This window comes from Sodiomyces alcalophilus (assembly GCF_042370955.1).
Source record: "Sodiomyces alcalophilus JCM 7366 unplaced genomic scaffold ACRALscaffold_2, whole genome shotgun sequence".
NCBI lineage: Eukaryota > Fungi > Ascomycota > Sordariomycetes > Glomerellales > Plectosphaerellaceae > Sodiomyces > Sodiomyces alcalophilus.
The window spans coordinates 2,397,739-2,414,955 of record NW_027263533.1 but is presented as its reverse complement, the minus strand read 5'-3'; the positions used below and the strand labels follow the sequence as shown (position 1 = coordinate 2,414,955).

General features: G+C 56.7%; 5 protein-coding genes across 5 annotated transcripts; 2 read left to right on the top strand and 3 right to left on the bottom strand.

Annotated features, from left to right (window-relative positions):
* Positions 1-856: 856 nt before the first annotated feature.
* On the top strand, positions 857-2,982 carry ACRALDRAFT_1080023 (uncharacterized protein; the record flags this gene model as incomplete). The annotated part of the gene is made up of 4 exons (XM_071018971.1): positions 857-1,038; positions 1,106-1,222; positions 1,285-2,451; positions 2,511-2,982. The coding sequence occupies 4 exons, from the start codon at positions 857-859 to the stop codon at positions 2,662-2,664; spliced, it is 1,620 nt and encodes a 539-aa protein (XP_070877034.1). The 3' UTR covers positions 2,665-2,982.
* Positions 2,839-3,899, bottom strand: ACRALDRAFT_1055070 (uncharacterized protein; the record flags this gene model as incomplete). Its single annotated transcript, XM_071015840.1, has 2 exons — positions 2,839-3,379; positions 3,442-3,899. The coding sequence occupies 2 exons, from the start codon at positions 3,897-3,899 to the stop codon at positions 2,839-2,841; spliced, it is 999 nt and encodes a 332-aa protein (XP_070877033.1).
* A 441-nt stretch (positions 3,900-4,340) lies between these two features.
* On the top strand, positions 4,341-5,546 carry ACRALDRAFT_1068463 (glycosyltransferase family 8 protein; the record flags this gene model as incomplete). Its single annotated transcript, XM_071017570.1, has 3 exons — positions 4,341-4,371; positions 4,606-5,018; positions 5,259-5,546. 3 exons carry the CDS (start codon positions 4,341-4,343, stop codon positions 5,544-5,546), a joined length of 732 nt encoding a protein of 243 aa, XP_070877032.1.
* Positions 5,547-6,231: 685 nt separating this feature from the next.
* ACRALDRAFT_2100718 (uncharacterized protein) lies at positions 6,232-12,781 on the bottom strand (the record flags this gene model as incomplete). Its single annotated transcript, XM_071023024.1, has 2 exons — positions 6,232-12,534; positions 12,608-12,781. 2 exons carry the CDS (start codon positions 12,779-12,781, stop codon positions 6,232-6,234), a joined length of 6,477 nt encoding a protein of 2,158 aa, XP_070877031.1.
* Positions 12,782-13,691: 910 nt separating this feature from the next.
* Positions 13,692-16,620, bottom strand: ACRALDRAFT_1080020 (uncharacterized protein). The gene is made up of 4 exons (XM_071018970.1): positions 15,738-16,620; positions 15,029-15,614; positions 14,649-14,941; positions 13,692-14,568 (listed from the first exon to the last, which is right to left on the bottom strand). Exons 1-4 carry the CDS (start codon positions 15,885-15,887, stop codon positions 13,972-13,974), a joined length of 1,626 nt encoding a protein of 541 aa, XP_070877030.1. The 5' UTR covers positions 15,888-16,620; the 3' UTR covers positions 13,692-13,971.
* Positions 16,621-17,217: the final 597 nt, after the last annotated feature.

Here is a 17,217-nt window from a genome sequence, read left to right as displayed (position 1 = left end):
CGCGGTGATGTTGAGTTGGACGAAAAAGAAAAAGACGAAAAGACGAGTCCGTCCAGTGTCGGTGTTGGTTCCGTGTGTGGCTTGATCGTCACGCTCAGCCACACTCCCACATCCGCGGTATTACTATTTTCCGATATTTACTCAGCTCAGGTGACTTTGCCGAGAGAAAACTCCACTTTTGTTTTCCCTCCAAGCACTCGCCAAACAAATCAGCGAAGCAAACTTCCAGTCAACTTCCGTGCCGACGCGGGGCACAATCATCAACTCGCCAGCCTTAGATCAAGGGAACCATTGCGAGCCACCAATCATCGGGCAGCTGCGGCGCCCCAATAAGGTGAGATGGAAAAATCTCCAGGACGGCTCCCCATCCCGTGCTCTCTGGCAGTTTCGTCCATCGACATTGGACATGATTTCAATTTCTCGTGGCTGTAGCTGAGAGCTCTAATCGCGGTAGGCAATGGAGAACCGTCAATTCCACCGGCCGGAAGGAATGCCTTGGATTAACCAGCACTGCAATATGGTCACCCGAACGAAGGGCAACTGCACGGTAGCCCGCGCTTTACCACGCTGTGACGCTGCTCATCTGCCTGCCGCACGTAGACATCTCAAACTGTGGAGACCGGCCGTATGAAAGCGGCACAGGATGCAGTATCGGTAGCCACCATCGTCAAGGGCCGAGACCCGGCCTCGACCTTGCCGGAGACGGTGAGCCCTGCCGGCTGGCCTTCATATTTAGGCGACCTTTCCCAGATATCATGTCGTAGTGCGCTGTGGACTCGCCTGTCTTGAAGCCGTGGAGACCTCGAGCCTACAGGAGGGAGTCAGTTTTCTGTCGTCGTGACTTGGTGTGCCCAAAATGAGGCTCTCGCTCTTTTACGCCCCCCTCTTCGCCAGGGCCCTGCTGGCCAAGCCCCTAAAAACCAGACAGCAATATCTGAAGGGCTGCGTCGAGAATGTCTTTGGCGACAACGCCGCTGACCGCATCGTGACTCCTGATGACGAGACTTATACGGACGCCCGGATTGGGGAAGCTATCCAGTATGTGTAACCGAGTAGCCGGGGGGCAAGCCTACAAAAAGGATTCCACTAACGACGGTTCATGAAGAGACGAGCAGCTTCCCGCCCTCATCGCCTTTGCTCAGCACAAGGACGAGGTTGGGCCCCTAATCAACTGCGCGAAGAGCCATGGCGTCCAGCCCGTGCCCCGGTCTGGAGGTCATCAGTATGTCATCCTCTAATCGCTCCAAAGAAAAACAACGCCACTAACCATCGATACCACACCAGCTTCCTCTCCTACTCTGCCCTCACAGACTCCCTTGTCATCGACATTAGTCACATCGACCACGTCCAAATCAGCGAAGACGGCGACACTGCGACCGTAGGTGCCGGCATCCGCCTCGGCGCCCTCTACACCGCCCTCCACGCCGCCCGCGGCGGCACCGCAGATGGCTTCGACTGGCCCGGCGGCATCTGCCCGACCGTCGGCCTCTCGGGCTACCTCGCGTCCGGCGGTTTCGGCATGCAGATGCGCGCCGTGGGCCTCGGCGTTGACTCGGTCATCTCGGCCCAGGTCGTCCTCGCCACCGGGTGCCGCGTCACCGCCTCGTTCGACGAGAACCCAGACCTCTTCTGGGCCATCCGCGGCGGCGGCGGCGGCTCCTACGGCGTTGTCGTCGAGTGGACCCTCGCCCTGCGCGAGTACCCCCGCTCCTCCATGGTCCTGATGCGCTGGAACGAGGACGAAAACGCAAACACCGCCAACCAGACCACCCGCGCCCAAGTGGCCAAGACGTGGCACTCCTGGGCCCCGCGCGCCGACCCGGCGCTCACCTCCCAGCTCCTGATTTATCAGCACAGCGTCGAGTTCCTGGGCTGGTGCTTCGGCTGCGCCGAGGACACGCTCCGGTCCATCGTCACCGAATCCGGCCTGTCGGCCGTGGGCGCCCCCGAAGTGCACTACTCGGCCGGCTGCGGCACCAACGCCGCCCGCGCCGTCGGCTACCTGAGCGACGTCTGCCCGCCCGACGAGATGGCGGACATGATCGCCCCTTATGCGCTCAACACGATCCAGCAGCCCTTTGAGCCCTTGGAAGGGTTCCCCGCTTTTGCCTGGGACCAGCGGCCCCAGGCGCCCGAGCTGCCCACCGCCATGCCCTGGCCTCGGGACATCCGCTTTGCGAGCTCCTATTTTGTGCAGAAGGACCAGATCCCTGAGGATGACGTGATTGACGAGCTCGTGGGCCGGCTGGATCTGCTCGACCCTGCCGGCGCGCCATTCTTCGAGTGGCATGCCTGGAACATCTCCGTCTCGGGCGACTCTGCCTTTCCCTGGCGGGAGCAGGCCTACTCGCATCTGGAGATTGTCTCGTGGGGTTCCGAGGATGAGGAGGCTCAAGACGAGCTTGGTACATGGTTTGAAGACACTGAAGCTTTCCTTCGGCCGGTAGTTGGGTAAGTTTTTCTTTCTTCGTTTCTCTTCTTTTGCAATCTGCTGACTGGAGGTATGACAGGTCTGCCTCATATGCCGGATACATGGACACCAGAATCTCTACGCCACCCCTGGAGTCGTACTACGGGAGCAATGTGGCCGAGCTGGGTGAGATTAAGAAAAAGTACGACCGGAGGAATGTGTTTACCAATCCGCTAGCGATTGGGCCATTGTAAAGACATGATGAAGAAACCGGGGAAGTAGATATGTGAAGCGATGTGTATAAAATGATAGCATAGCCTCCATGACTTTTCTTCCTTGGACGATAATGTAAAACATACATGAAATGACACGGCCGGTAGTGTCTGGAAAACGTCAATATTTACCCGCATCGCTGTTCAATCCTCATCTCATAGCCCCCCTACACTCTTCTCCATGTCCTCCATGGGCTCAAAGATGCCCTTCCACTTTGCCCACTCCTCGTCACCACCAGGAAGGCCGCCCAGCAAAGGAGCCCTCGCACCACCAACCTCCCCAAAGCCACGCAGGCGGCTGACGGCCTCCTTGACGCCCACGATACCGAAACGCAAGACGAACTCGTAGACCCCGCTCACCCGGTACTGCAGCAGCAAGCGCTCGCGGGCCTCGTCGGCCGTGGGGTTCCCCTTGCCAGCGAGGTCGTGGAGGCGGACGACGGCGCGGGGGAAGAAGCCAGCTGAGCCATCGATGGCGCCCGCGGCACCGAGGGCGGTGACGGCGAGCAGCTGCTGGCCGAAACCGGTAAAGACGGCAAAGTGGGCCGGGTCGACGGCCGGGTTGGCGGTCACGAGGCCGTGGGCGGAGACGTCCCCGTGGGAGAGCTTGCAGCCGACTATGTTGGGGTGGGCTGCCAGGGCGGCGAGGGTGGAGGGGGTGCATTGGACGTTGTTGGAGACGCCGGGGTAGTGGTAGCTTGAGAACGCTGCGGTTCAGCTGTCGTCGCATTCGTTTTCGATGGATTCTTATACACTTACACCATGACGGGGATGGGGCTCTTGTCGGCCACGGCGCGGAACCAGGCGATAATGCTCTCTTGCGAAGCGGCGGCGGCAAAGTACCCCGGGACGAGACAGAGGCCCCATTGCGCGCCATCTTGTTTGGCTTGGGAGAGCTGCTCGACAGCCTCGGCGATGCTCTGGGTGGCGGTGCCGACGATGAGGGGGTAGTCTTTGTAGCCGGCGACGTCAAGGGCTCGGTGGGAGGCACGCAAGACGGTGGAGCGCTCAGAGGGGTGTAGGTGGATGCCTTCGCCGGTGGACCCGAGGATGACGAGGCCTTTGACGCCCGAACGGGCGAGGTAGACCGAGTAGGCGCCTTGGGTCTCGGGGTCTAGCGGGGGAGATGCGGGATGGTAGTCGGGGGAGGATTTACCGGCGAAGAAGGTGGGTACGGGCACGTAGATCCCGGCCGGCGGGCAAGCGGCGGGAGCCATTGTTAGAGGATATAGGTGAGTGATGGTAGTATCTTGATTTCACGGATGGATGACGAAGGGGAGGATGCTGGTAGTCATTCGTGGACTAGATGGATAGTATACAGTGACCTCTTGGTCAACACGGGTGTAAGGTTGTACAGTCCCCGTGTAAGCATCTAAATGGACGACGGCATCGCGTCGGTGTTCGGGGCATCATCATAGCGATGACATACGTTGTATATCCCAGATGTAAGTGTACCTACCTGTGGCTCAGTGTACCTACCTGTGGCTCATCGAAGGTCTTTGTATAGGAACTACAACGTAGAAAAGGACCCCCCGATGGCGTCATGAGATGTACCCCACCCTCTTCACCCCTCCCCCACTTTCTGCTTTCGTCGTCGGTTGAAACCGTTAGACCCCCCCACCCCACCAAACCTGACCCTGAATCGCCCGAAGCTCGACATGAACCCCCCGAGTTCTTCAACACCAAAAAGTTCTCCAAATTTTATACACCTTTATATCGCGCTCCCAGTATATTATACCGTCATATCCTACGCCGTCCACCCATTAATCCGTTCTCTAGCTCCCTCTGGCTTCGTATTTCATACCTCTTCACGTTCGCCGCCATGGCTGACGGAAAACGTGTCGTAGACTCGGACAAAGGTAACGTCAAACTCCCCTGTCCTTTACTCTCATCGCCCTCGTCCAACTAACACCCCTCACTCAGTCTACACCGTCCTCATAACCAACGAGGCCTACCTCCCCGGCCTCTTCACCCTCGAATACTCCCTCCGCAAGCACGGCTCCCGCTACCCCCTCGTCGCCCTCTACACCGACACCGTCCCGGCCTCCGCCCACCAAGCCATCGACCGCCGCGGCATCCCCAAGCAGCGCATCGAGTACCTCCTCCCCACCAAGGGCCGGGACTACTCCAACGACCCGCGCTTCTACGACTGCTGGTCCAAACTCACCCCCTTCAGCCTGACCCAGTACTCCCGCGTCGTCCAGCTCGACGCCGACATGCTCGTCCGCCACAACATCGACGACCTCATGACCCTCCCCCTCGACGACCCAGCCGTCTCCTCCGACCCCGCCAACGCATCCCGCTCCACCCGCGTCTTCGCCGCCGGCCACGCCTGCGTCTGTAACCCCCTCCGCAAACCCCACTACCCACCCGACTGGGTCCCCTCCAACTGCGCCTTCACCACCCAGCACCCCACCCCGGACCTCGCCCAGCACACGAGCCCGGACCCGGCCACCGACAGCCCCCTCGGCTACATGAACGGCGGCCTGCAGGTCGTCAACCCGTCCCGGGCCCTCTACGCCCAGATCCTCCGCCACATGGAAGCCGACGCCGCCAACATGGAGTTCGCCGACCAGAGCCTCCTCAGCGACCTCTTCCGCGGCCGCTGGGTGCCCCTCCCTTACGTCTACAACGCCCTCAAGACCCTCCGCTGGCCCGGCGTCCACGACGCCATCTGGCGCGACGACCACGTCCGCGTCGTCCACTACATCCTCGCCCCGAAGCCCTGGGACGAGCAAGACCCCGATGGCCGCTGGAAAGGTCCCGCCAACCCGGACGACGAGGTCACCCATCGTTGGTGGGCCGAGTACGATGCCGAGAGGAGGGCTGCCGAGCGAGAGCGCGGGATCCAAGATGGCTTTTAGAATTGCCGACGCGCTGAGTTGAGTATTGATCTTTTTTTTGTCTTTTCTTTTCTCGATATACCGACTCTATATGCCGTTGGATAATGAACGGCCAATGCATCATGGAAAACATAGACTTGTCCATGGAGGCCAGCTCATATTGCTCACATACCTTCAGAGGACCAACATCTCCGCGCAAACGTTATATATGATATTCATCTCTAACGCACATCTCAATCTAAGCCGAATTGCTTCAAGATTCCAACTCCACCACCCATACCACAATGCATACATACCTTGGAAAAGCAAAAGCCCCTGGACCGAAAGAGAAAGAAAAAAATCTTAACGAGTGATCGTACCCTTCTTCCACTCTTCCGTCCCCTTCCCACGCAAGCCATGCTCGTCGTCATGATGTCTCTCGCAGGCGGCAAACAAAAGGAGAGCAGAATGCGTTCGCGTTCTAGGGTATCGTCCAGTCCGGGCCCGAGTACGGGAAGCAAAGGGGTCAAACGAAAATAGAAAGGAGAGAAAGAAACTGAAAGAGTAGAAATAAAGAATAAAATAAAAAGCAAAAGCAAAACACCTCCATCTGGCAACTAGAAATAGCATCATCACGCCAGAGATCGAAAACACCTCCATCGCCGACCACCCCGTTTCCATGTGTCCCTTCTAAAATGCGATGCTGTCAAGCTCATGGTCCATGCTGTCATTTGATATACCCGCCCAGTAGAATAGCAAAAGACAGTAACCGGGGAACGAAATAAAAAACAATAGTCGTGATGCGTCGAGATAACGCCTTGCTGATTCCATGTGACCCGTTTGCACCGGCCGTGCTGAATAGAGGCGCAGATAGATAGGTCCCTTCGTTAAATGCCGCCCGCAGCTGAATACTGCTTGTATTTCTATAATCAGGCGCGTTAGTAAAGACTCCCTTTTCAGCGCGGCCGAGCAGACAACATCGACTCACCTCGTTCACCCTGCGGCGGTTCTCCGGATCAATCGCATTGGTCGCTCCCATCAGCGCCTGGCCGATGGCCTTGCTGGCCCCAATGGCCGGCCGGAACACAATCGTCGGCGCTCGCTTCATCACAACCTTGGCCAGCCCCTTCGCATTCTGGCTCTCCATCACCTCGCCGGGGACCGCGATGACCGCGTCCCGCGCCAGGTTCAAGTCGCGGACGAGACCGGCGTACCCGCCGCGGAGCCCTTGGATGACCCCCGTCGGCTGGTCCGCGTAAAGGCTGATCTTCTTCGGCTGCTCCTCGCTGTCACTCGGATCATCGCCATCCCACGTCGTCGCCTCCGCCGTCGGCGGCTTCGACAAGAGCAGCACCTCCGCCCCTTCGAGCGCCGACTGCGTGCCGATGGCCACCTTGGCGCCGAGCTTGACCACCTCCGTCCCCGTCGTGCGCGCAAACGCCGTCGCCCCCATCTTGAGGCTGCGGAAGACGCGCCCGTCCTTCTGGTACTCTCTCACGGGGATCTCAATGAGGTCCCTGAAGCCGCTGCCGATCGTGACCAGGTTGCGAATCGGTGCGAGGCCCGCCAGCACGCCAGGAAGCTGCGTTTCCTTCACGTCCGGCATCCAAATGTCGTTCAGCGTCTTGCCCATCCTATCGAATCCCGAGACGCCGTAGATGATGGTACGCCGCAAAACGAGGTGCGCCTGGTCGAGAATGATAAAGTTCATAAACTCCGTCGTCCGTCCGGATTTGAGCCCCCCGTAGTCCACCCGTTTGGGCTTGAAATCGAGCTGCACAGGGATATCCATCACCTCGACTCTCTGGAGGAACGGCACGTCGCTGGGCGAGCTGTGAACCGGTACAGCGTCATCCTTGAACTCGAAGAAGCGCGTGATAAAGTCGAGCGCATCTTGGTCCACATGAAGTCGGAGAGGCAGGACGTTGACCCGCAAAATGATATCCGATGCCGCAAGGTCAGGGTTCGGCTTGACATTGAGAAGCTCGATGCGGACCATGCTTGTGTCCATTTCCCGCTCTCCCACATCCTTGTCGTACGTTGCAAACTTCTTCCATGTCGACGTGGGGATGTGGTCAAAGATCTCGAGGTTGTGCACACGGATATCGATCGAGCTTTGCGTCTCTCCCGAACCAGGCGGGAAAAGAATCGCGTCAACATTGACGCCTTGCAGCTCGAACGTGATCTTGTGCCGCTTGCTCCGGTCCAGCCTCAGCTTCTTTTTCTTCCTCGTTCCGCCGCGACCACCCGCGGCCGTGACGGCCGTTGTTGCTGTCGACTCCGTCTCGGTGAACGTGGCGCCGTCGTTCAGATCGTCGTTGATCATCTGCGTCAGCTCGCGCGGGTCCCGATTCGCCGGGATGCCAATGTAGATGGAATTGAAGAGGTAGTCGCCAATCACGTCCACCTCATCCTCTTCTTCGCTAACCACATTTCGGCGTTCCATTGCTTTGTGTTCGACTTGCTCCGCCGTCTTTGTAATCTCATTTCGCGTTCGGTCCCAGTCGAAACCATCAAACAGATTCCAAATGACATGAACATCACGGACCGACACCCGTACGGGGCTCTGCTTGACCAGCTCAGGCGATGCTCTGTCATAGCTATTGCTGGTCGAGTTCCATATCCACGCATAAGAATCCAAATCTGGTTTCTTGGAAAAGTAGTCTTCGTCGAATATCAGGTCACCAGCCACACCCGAGACATCTGTGGGACCAATGTTAAAGTTGACATCCAAGTCTCCAGGACCCCTTCTACTCCCGGCGGCGGAGATGCCGGAAGCACCAGACATGATGGCGCTGCCGGCATCAAATAGTGGCTCGGCTGTCGACTGCTCCGCGCGATGCGGAGACCGTGCCGGCAGGGTACCGGAGCCAGTGGGAAATTCGAAATCTTCGTCACTCCCAACGGCCTGGACCAACGGAAAGTCCGCATCAAAGTCGTAGGCGCCTTCCGCTCTGCCAAAGGCCTCGTTCGAAATGGACGCCAGCAGGTCCTGGACCGGCATGATCTCCGTCCTGTACTTGGCCTCCTTACTCGGCGGCGTAGGCGGTGTCAACGCGTTGACCAGGGATAGGAGGGTCTGGGTCGAGTCCGCGCACGTTTCGAGAATCAGGAGGTTATCGCGGAGCTCGATGTCGACTTGCTTTTCGCCATCCTCGTCGTTACCCGTGACCTTGACGCTGATCCGGGCGGCTGATATGTCGCATATGTTGACGAATCCCTGAGACATGAGCCCAAAAGTCCATTGGGACGATCTGTCTTGCAGCTTACGACGAGCCGAGTGTTGCCCGTCCTGGTCCGGCACCTTCGACACATCATCCGTGAGAAGCAGGGACGCCTTGTTGATGTGAAACGTCGCCGCCGTGTCGACATCCTTGGGGAGACCGATCTGGAAGCGGGCGTCGGCCAAAGCAATGACAAGCTTCGACGTGCGGTCGAGCGGGTTTAGCCCGACGAAACAGTGTCTGAACACCACGTCGACCTTGATGGGATTTCTGTGGGATTGTTTCCATTCGCCCGGTCGGGAGATCGGAGGCTGCTTGTTGGAAAGTGCTGCGTGTGCTTGTTCGCCCAGATTAGCCACAGAAGCAGCCAAAGTAGCCTCGAAGTCCTGAGGTGTGGCGTCAGCGCCGAGGCCAAGCAACTCCATCACCGTTGGCACGCGGTAGTCAACGGTGACGTCTCGCATCCTGATCCTGATGGCAGGCTCCATTTCGTCGCCGATCATGCGTACCATCACCACAGGGCCCCCTGAAGATGCTCCCAGCGGTGACGGGTCAGGAGAGCTGACGAGATCTTCACGTTGGTTCCGATTCAGGGAGATACCACCGATACCGAGGGCAATCAGCGAAGGAAGCGTGATATGCGCTACCTCCAGATTTCTCATGTCAGCGTAAAAAGCGCCGACCTTGCCCCCAAAGTCGAGAGAAACATGGGCGACGCCAATGTTGCCAAGAGTGAGAAGGCCGGGGCGGTCATCCTGGGGCAGGTACTTGGCGACCGTCGAAAGGCGTGACAGCTCTTCGCCCAGAGTGGACAAACAGCCGAGCTGTTCCATGCGGTTGACTCTGACATTGAGCCGACCCAGGGAGACCAGAAGAACTGCTCCCTTACGCCTCTGGCGCAGCAGCGTGTCCACCATGATCTCGTCGTCTCCCTCGTCGAATTTGGCTTTGGATGGAGTGATGAGTTCGAGCAGGCGCTCCAGGTCCTTGCCCATGGGGTGGTTTTGAAAGTCGAAACGAATGGCGTCCATCTCGGCGGTGATGGGAGGGGCTGCCCGGGAGTTTCTCAGGAAAGGACCAGCGAGACGGGCCTTGCTGGTGGAAAAGACGATAACAGAATCCCTGCTGATCATCTTCACGGCACTCGTTTCTAGCCCCGCGCTGCATTCTCTCCCGTTGAGCTTCAGGTTGAACCCCCCAAGCCGCATGTCCACTTTATTCTCGGAAGCCGCCGATTTGTCGTTGGGGTTGATGGGTGTTTGGAAATGGACACCTCTTGGCTTCTGAGGCTGCTGAACCCGAACCGGCGCCTTGATGGATGACGCAGGGCTTGACGCCAAGGATGCGCTCGCGTTCAGAAAGCTGCTCAGGCCCCCAAACCAGCTGAATGTCTCATCCAGTCGTTGGAGGTCGAGCTGCACCAGCAGGGGTAATGTGGTAATTTTCGTCCTCGTCGAGTCGGAGGACTTGGTAACCACTACGGAAACGTCAGCTCCCGTCGACGGGAATATGTCCCTCACAGATTCTCGCATCTGCAGACTCTGATCAAAGTAGGCAATGTCGTCATTCGCATAGCCAAACTTGAAGCTTCCCAAGTCGATGTTCGTCTCCCTCGTCGTTCCCTCAGGCTTGGAACAGACGGTGATATTTTCGACGACGGTTTGAAGGAGAATATCCGGCTGGAAATGCATGCCGGAGGAGCTCACCACCCTGTCGGCTGTATCCGCCACGCCTATTAGCTGACTGAGGAAGAGGAGAGATATTTTTTCGACCATGATCCTGACGACCGATGGCCGGGTGTCGCCTGACTGGTGTGACGGCTGTTGATGGCCCTTCTTTGTTGCCTCATTGGCATCGGTGCCCGCCTCAACTGTTCCGTTTAGAGCCTCCAACAGTTTCCCCACAACGGTGGCGAGAAGGAAACCAAGAGACGCGTCGAAGCGGACCTCCAAAGGTGACAGAAATACTTCGAGTGCATCATCGGCTTGTTGCTCAGGGGGCGGCTGGGTATGCCTGGACGGGGGAGGGCTGCTCGCATCCAAGCCTGGAGACGTAGAGTAGTTCAGAAACGCCCCTGGCATGGCTGGCGCAGTGGAGTGGGTCATTCTGGGCGAGGACAGAGTAGAATGCGCCAGTGACGTCTGTCTCGCTGGCTGCACGTGAAGATGTTTGTGGCGTGAAGGAATGTAGACTGAAATACGATCCAGTGCGACGATCTCCTTGGCAAGTCTAGTTGGACCTCGAGGTGTTGGCACGTCATCCTGGGACGGCTCAGCAACCTTATCCCCGCTAGATTCGGGGCTTCGTCGTGCTGCTCCCTCGTCAGATTCTACATGTTCCACTTGCGGATGCGACGACCCATGCGAGGCATTTTCTGCGGCCAGAGACGAACTGCTACCGTCCACCCCTTGTCGCGTAAACTCATGCTCGGCAGAAGCCAGCTTCGTGGGTGAGGATGGCTCGTATGATTCCGTGGTCGGGTTGAGATACGAGGGCGATGGATCCATCTCAGGGTGCCGTTCCCCCGATATCTGTGAGCGCAGGTGGTCGGAATTCGCGTGGGAAAAGGCACTCATGTACATGCTCTCGGCTTCTTCATGAGTGAAAAGGTGAGACTGGGCTAGGTCTTCGTCCACGCTGACGTCTGAACTTTGGCTGGTGTTGTGGGAGAAGTGGGAGGCTTGGAGGGTTCCGGATTCTGGCAGGGGAATATCCCGCGCTTCCTCCTGGAGCAGGTCAAAGGAGGGCCGCGATGCCGGTGGTACCGGGTTCTCGGGCCCCAGCCAGGGAAGTTCGTGGTCGTCATCAGGCAAGTCACTTGGACGGAACGGTATCTCCGGGAAGGGAAAGGAGTCCTGGTGCAATGAGGCCCGGGGAGTATTGCCGTTCTCATCCTCCAGCTCGGGATCATCGTCCAATTCGTAGGGAATTTGCAACGCGACTTCGCTGTCACGCAGAAGGGCTTCATCAATCTCGTTGAGCTGGACCGACTCGTCAAGGCGGTTTTCGTGGAAGCTCGGCATGACGGTTGTCGGTCCAGATGCAGGGCTTGGGGGCCGGGGGACAACAGGCTCGGAAAAGGAGGGCGCCTGTGACACAGTGGGGGAAGACACGGACGGCGACCGGGGAAGCATCGAAAAGACGTTCGCCTCGGAGATGAGGAACGCTCGCACTTGTGAAAGGGCAATGTTGCGCTTTCCCTCCTTGGGTTGAATCAGCGGCTCGCCGGAGCCATCGCGAATTTCGGTCGTGACACCCTCGACGTCTATACGGTCGAGGGCAACCTGGAATGTGACAAGATCGGTAGCGGTCGGGCTGGCTTCCAGTGGGACTTCAACATCTAGTTGGAAAGTGACTCCTCGAATGCGGATCTGGGTACGGTCGACGATGCCTTGGAGAAAGTCGGCTAGAAAAGCGGGAAGCGAGAGGGGTTCTCCAGTACCAAAGACAGACTCATCATCTTCGCTAGTCGAGCTTCCGGTCGTGAAAATTGAAGCCCCGACGTCTTGTGTCTCGGCCTCCAACGCGTCTTGCAGCCTCTTCTTCTCATCGAGTGGTTGAGTCTCGAGAAAAGACGCAGCAAGATCCAAGGTGTGCGGGACGATTTCTGATGGGCGGCGTGTTTTTCTGGTATGTTTCCCTTTTTTCTCGTCCTGCCCCGTCACTTTCAAGCGAATATCGACGCCATCAACTTCGACAATGATGGGACTCGTGTAGAAGTCCATGGGTATCGTGATGTTCAGTTTCAGGACTTTGGCTCGCTGGAGCTTGAAGGAGGGCGGTAGCTTCAGCATGTGTTCGAGTTTCTGTCATCAGGGCAAACAAGGTCAGCCAGGTTAAGCACCGCAAGATGAAATAGATAGGATGACAAAGACGAACCTTCAAGCGCACTCCAACATCCCTGAATTCAAACGTTGTATTCCGACCCAGAGCGAAGTCCAGATTATCGAGATCGAGGGTTTCGTCTTCGAGGAGCTCCAGCCGCGAAAGGGCATAGCGAAGCAGCCGCTTGGGCATGCTCGAGCTCCGGAAGCTTTGGAAGAAGGTGGCCATGTTGGGCGGGAGCCAGCTGGTCTAGGTTGCCGGCGAGAGAAGAGGCTGGATGGAGGGCGGTCTCAATACGCGATGGGAGTATGGGAAGTCTTTCGAAAGTGGGATAGGAAGTGCCGGCGGATGGCCGAATGGACGGATGAGGCGAGAGAAGCCCAGCAGTTGGTGGTTGCTCACCGGAAGCCGGTCGGGGAAGCAGTGGCGGGCGTGCTATCGGTTGAGCCGCGGCCTACAGCGGGGATGCAGGTCATCGTGTGCTCGTCATCAAAAGCGGACGATGCAGGGACGGGCAGGGAGCGTCTGGTATTTGCAGGAGGAATAATGCCGTATGTATTGGCGGACAGAAGCCCTTTGGGTTGATGATGTGGAAGTCTAACAGGGCAAAGGCAAAAGTATGTTTGCAGTGTAGGTTGAAGAGAGACCCTGACGGCGGCGGTCGGGTGGTTCGAAGCCAGGGGTACCTTGGGTCGGAGGATAGTACCTTGTGGCGTACTTGGTACCTGTCAGCATGTCGACTAACAGATTCTCGCTTGTAATGGTAGAGGTTTTGTTAGTAAAAGCTACCTAGTGTTAGTGTAGAGGCAACCAGATGTGGGGCGATGTCCCGTGACCACGCTATGTTACAGGGAGTGACTTGATCAAAGGAGGGGCACCTGCTTGACGCCGTGACGCCTATAGCTGGGGTAAAGAGTACAACGTATGTACGTTGTATAAGTATTCGCCCCACATTGAATGTCCAAGACACTCGTGACCTTTGCTTGATTTGTTCGTAGGCGTTGCAGCAGCTTCACTTATGCATGTCTTTGTGGAAGCCTAATAGCAATAAGCCCAACTCAGAACCGCAATCTATCGACACCACCCTCCACAACCAAGGTCGGGAGACCTTGAAACCAACCACCAGCCCAAGTCGATCCAAGCATGTCCTTCAGTTGTCATTGTCGAAGAGACTCTGCTTACATAAGCTGCATCCATTTTCGCCCGTCGTCGGACAAAGCTGTCTCTCATGTCTTCAGTTTCATTCTTCTCCCGTCTTTCATCGTCTTAATACCCCGTCTTTCATTTGTAGGCAACCCTCTATACTCGGTATTCAAACAGTTGGCCGTTCAGAGGTCTAACTGTGCCTTGTGTGTACCATTTGCGCAGGGCATCAAACCAGAAGTAGATTCAATTCAATGCCGTCCAAGACCGACATCTTACGACTTTGTCCCCATCTCCCGCCCGTACGCCCCCGCTATCCTCCTCCCCACGCTCTCTCCGCTCCAGTAGGCCCCCGTCGCGGTTCCCAGCGCCACGAACGGCGCCGTGTGCTCCCCGGCCAGCCACAACCCCCCTTCGGGCACGCCGTCTCTCATGACCCGGATGTCCTTATCACCGTGCTCGAGGCCCACCTGGAAGTTGCTATAGCTGCCATTCCCGGCTAGGTCGTCGTGCAGCCAGTCCGTCGCCAGGCACCCCGTTGGTTGGCAGTCCGGCGACGCTTCGTCGTACTGCGGGAGCCGCGAGTAGTATGGCTTGAAGAAGCTGTACAGAAAGTCGTCGCGCTGCTGTTGTGTCTGCATCTTACCCAGCTCTTCCGTGATAAACTGCGACTCGTCCCCGTATATGTAGAACAAGAGCGTGGGATGAGAGGAGGCCAGGCCCGATGATGCCAGCTCCACGATCTCCTGGTTCCACTTGGTTGGGTTTGTCTTGGGGGCGTATCTCGGCGCCAGCCACTGACAGAACCCCTGGACTATCCTACCTTCGGAATCCGGGACGAGCCAAAACGCCTTGCGGAAACTGATGTAGACCTGGTCTGGTGTTAGTGCCTTCGGCCGACACACGGATCGTAACATGGAGGGAAGAAAAGGAAAGAAAACAAAAGACTTGCCTTTTCGAGACACCCATAACCGATGGAATTGATTCCTTGTTGAAGTCTCTCTGGGAGCGGGGGGTCAAAGGCGGCAAGATTTCTTTTCAGCCACCCAAGCGGTGCGGTGAGGATCACTTCATCGAATTCCAGAACATCGCCGCTGCTAGTCCGTATCCTGGGGTTTGGACGATCGGGAGTTCGCAGTTCAATCCCCTCCACCCGCGTGCTGTACATGATGGTTGCGTGGTCTTTTGCCGGCTTTGCTATGGTTTTGAGAATTTCGTGGTACGTGTCAGCGCAGAAGAGATTTTCTGTTCTCATGATCAGTACGTGTCTGTTCTTCAAGAGTATATGTATATTCAAGAAAATGAAAAGAAAAGGCCGAAACGAGAACTCACCGCCCTCGATACACTCCTCTAACCAAAAGAACTTGAGGCTTTGCCGAGTGATGGGGCTTCCCACGAACGCGCCCCAGAGCTCCGATACCTGGAGGACGATGTTGCGTTTTCGCTCAAAGTCCGCCTCGGTCTCGGGAATTCGCTCGACCACCTTCTTCTGAAAAAAGTCCCAGAGACTCTCCTCGGCGGGGATCGTGGCCCAGTGCTTGTTGGAGTACTTGAAAGCGTCCTGTACGATATCCCACATGATCTCCGAATAGCCTTCGCTGTCGTCGAGGCGAAAGAGCTTGCCAAACTCATCAAACATATACGTCCGCGTATCCCAGCTGCCAACGGCCGTCTTCGTCTCCTTGGCCAGGTCAAGCATGGGATTGTCGCTGGTACCATGGATCCAATTGGGCCCTAGGTCAACCAAGTGGCCGTTGGGAAGCCGTTCCTGTACCATACGACCTCCGAGCCTGTTGCGACCTTCGACGATGGTGACCCGGAATCCATACTGGCACAGGATGTCTGCGCAACGCAGGCCGGCGAGACCAGCGCCGACGATACCTATATGAGGCTTGCCGTCTGGATTGGACAGCTTCCGCTGGACAGACGTTAGAAACATGTTGATTGGTCTTTTCTTTTTCTTCTCCTTTTCTCACCGGGAAAGAAAGAAAAACAAAGACCACTAAAGAGGTAGCTGGATGATTCTGATTACTTTCATTACCTTTCCCAAAGAGTCCATGGCAAGTGACTCGAGAAAGCCCCTTTTCTGAGCCCCGACGATGCTGGAAAGCCGGATGGACCTGAGGTCCTGATATATCTTGGAGGAATCACGGAGAGATGCGCTTGCGTAGGAAATATAGTGAGCATCCATGACGGTAAGGACGAGTATTACGAGTATAACCAAAACAGTGGGAAATGAATCAAATTATATGAATGGGTCAATGTCGGTCACTCGCTGTGATTTTTGAAGTTTGCGAGTCGGATATGGGAGGAGCATGAATGAAATGAGGAAGGTATCAAGGTTTTCGTGATGAGATTCAACGGCTACTTGGTGTTCCTGAGAACGGTCCAGGCCGCGCAGGGCGTGGTCTCATGACCAGGACGTAAAGGAAAATTTTGCAGAGGAAGGGTACGGAGGCGAGTCTGATACACTTGTATTTAGACCCTGTCTTGACCTAACAGGGAGGATACGTCGGATACAAGTCAACGCGGAATGCGGATGATCGCATAGAGGAATATGAAGGGGATACAAGCTCGACACTGGCCGTTATAGTATTCTGCCTCACTCAAGGCAACTAGGGCTATTCAGGGGGTGGCTCGGGAATGTTAGGGAGGTAGAACCCGACACCCGTGTCATAGGTAGGCACTACCTGGTCAGGGACTCGGAAAGTACCCGAGGGAAGACGTCTGGTCGGTTCAAGGCCAAGGTGTGTCAGGAGACCGAGTTTCTAGACTTGACGGGCGGCTGGGTCAGCCAGGTGGGGGCATAAGGCGAAAGAGCGCAAAGCGCGCATGGAGTTCTCCTGTCTAGACGGAATGCGTAAATGGCCAAAAACCAGAAGTGCATGCTATGCCCTGCATGGCAGAAACTTCGCACGCAAGTGCTGTCGTGGCGGCAAGCAAGATGCGCAACGGTGAGATAAGTGGAGGTCGGAAAGTGGTATCTCTGATAAGATACTCCAAGGACTTTGTCCAGACCTCCAACCTCCGATTTCGGATGATGATGGTGGGACAGTGGGAGCCAACTAGCTCTGCTGTTGGGTCAGCCAATCGCTCGCGATCCCTAGCTCGCGTGCTCATGGTTGGGTCGATGAAGGGACGAGTGATAATACATGAAGATGAGGGAGAATCTCGGTTTGAGACCGAAAAGGATTGCATGACGGACGGAATTTGAGAAAAATGAGATAAGGATCGGTGTTGGTTATAGAATAGGAACCAGATCTCTTGGAAACATGACTTGACCACCCTCACTCGCTACCTAGGTATCGCTATTCTTATTTGAAGCTCGGTACCTAGGCATCGATCATCGGTCTCGGTGAAGACAGATGGAATGGGATGCGCCGGCTCGTCTTTTGAAGAAAACACACGCACTCACCGGTTACGCAAGACAATGCGATATTTAACTCGGACGACTTGAGTACTGTGGCGTGATGGCACGTATCTGACTAAATAATGCCAGCCTCCAGGCCTAATCCGTCTTA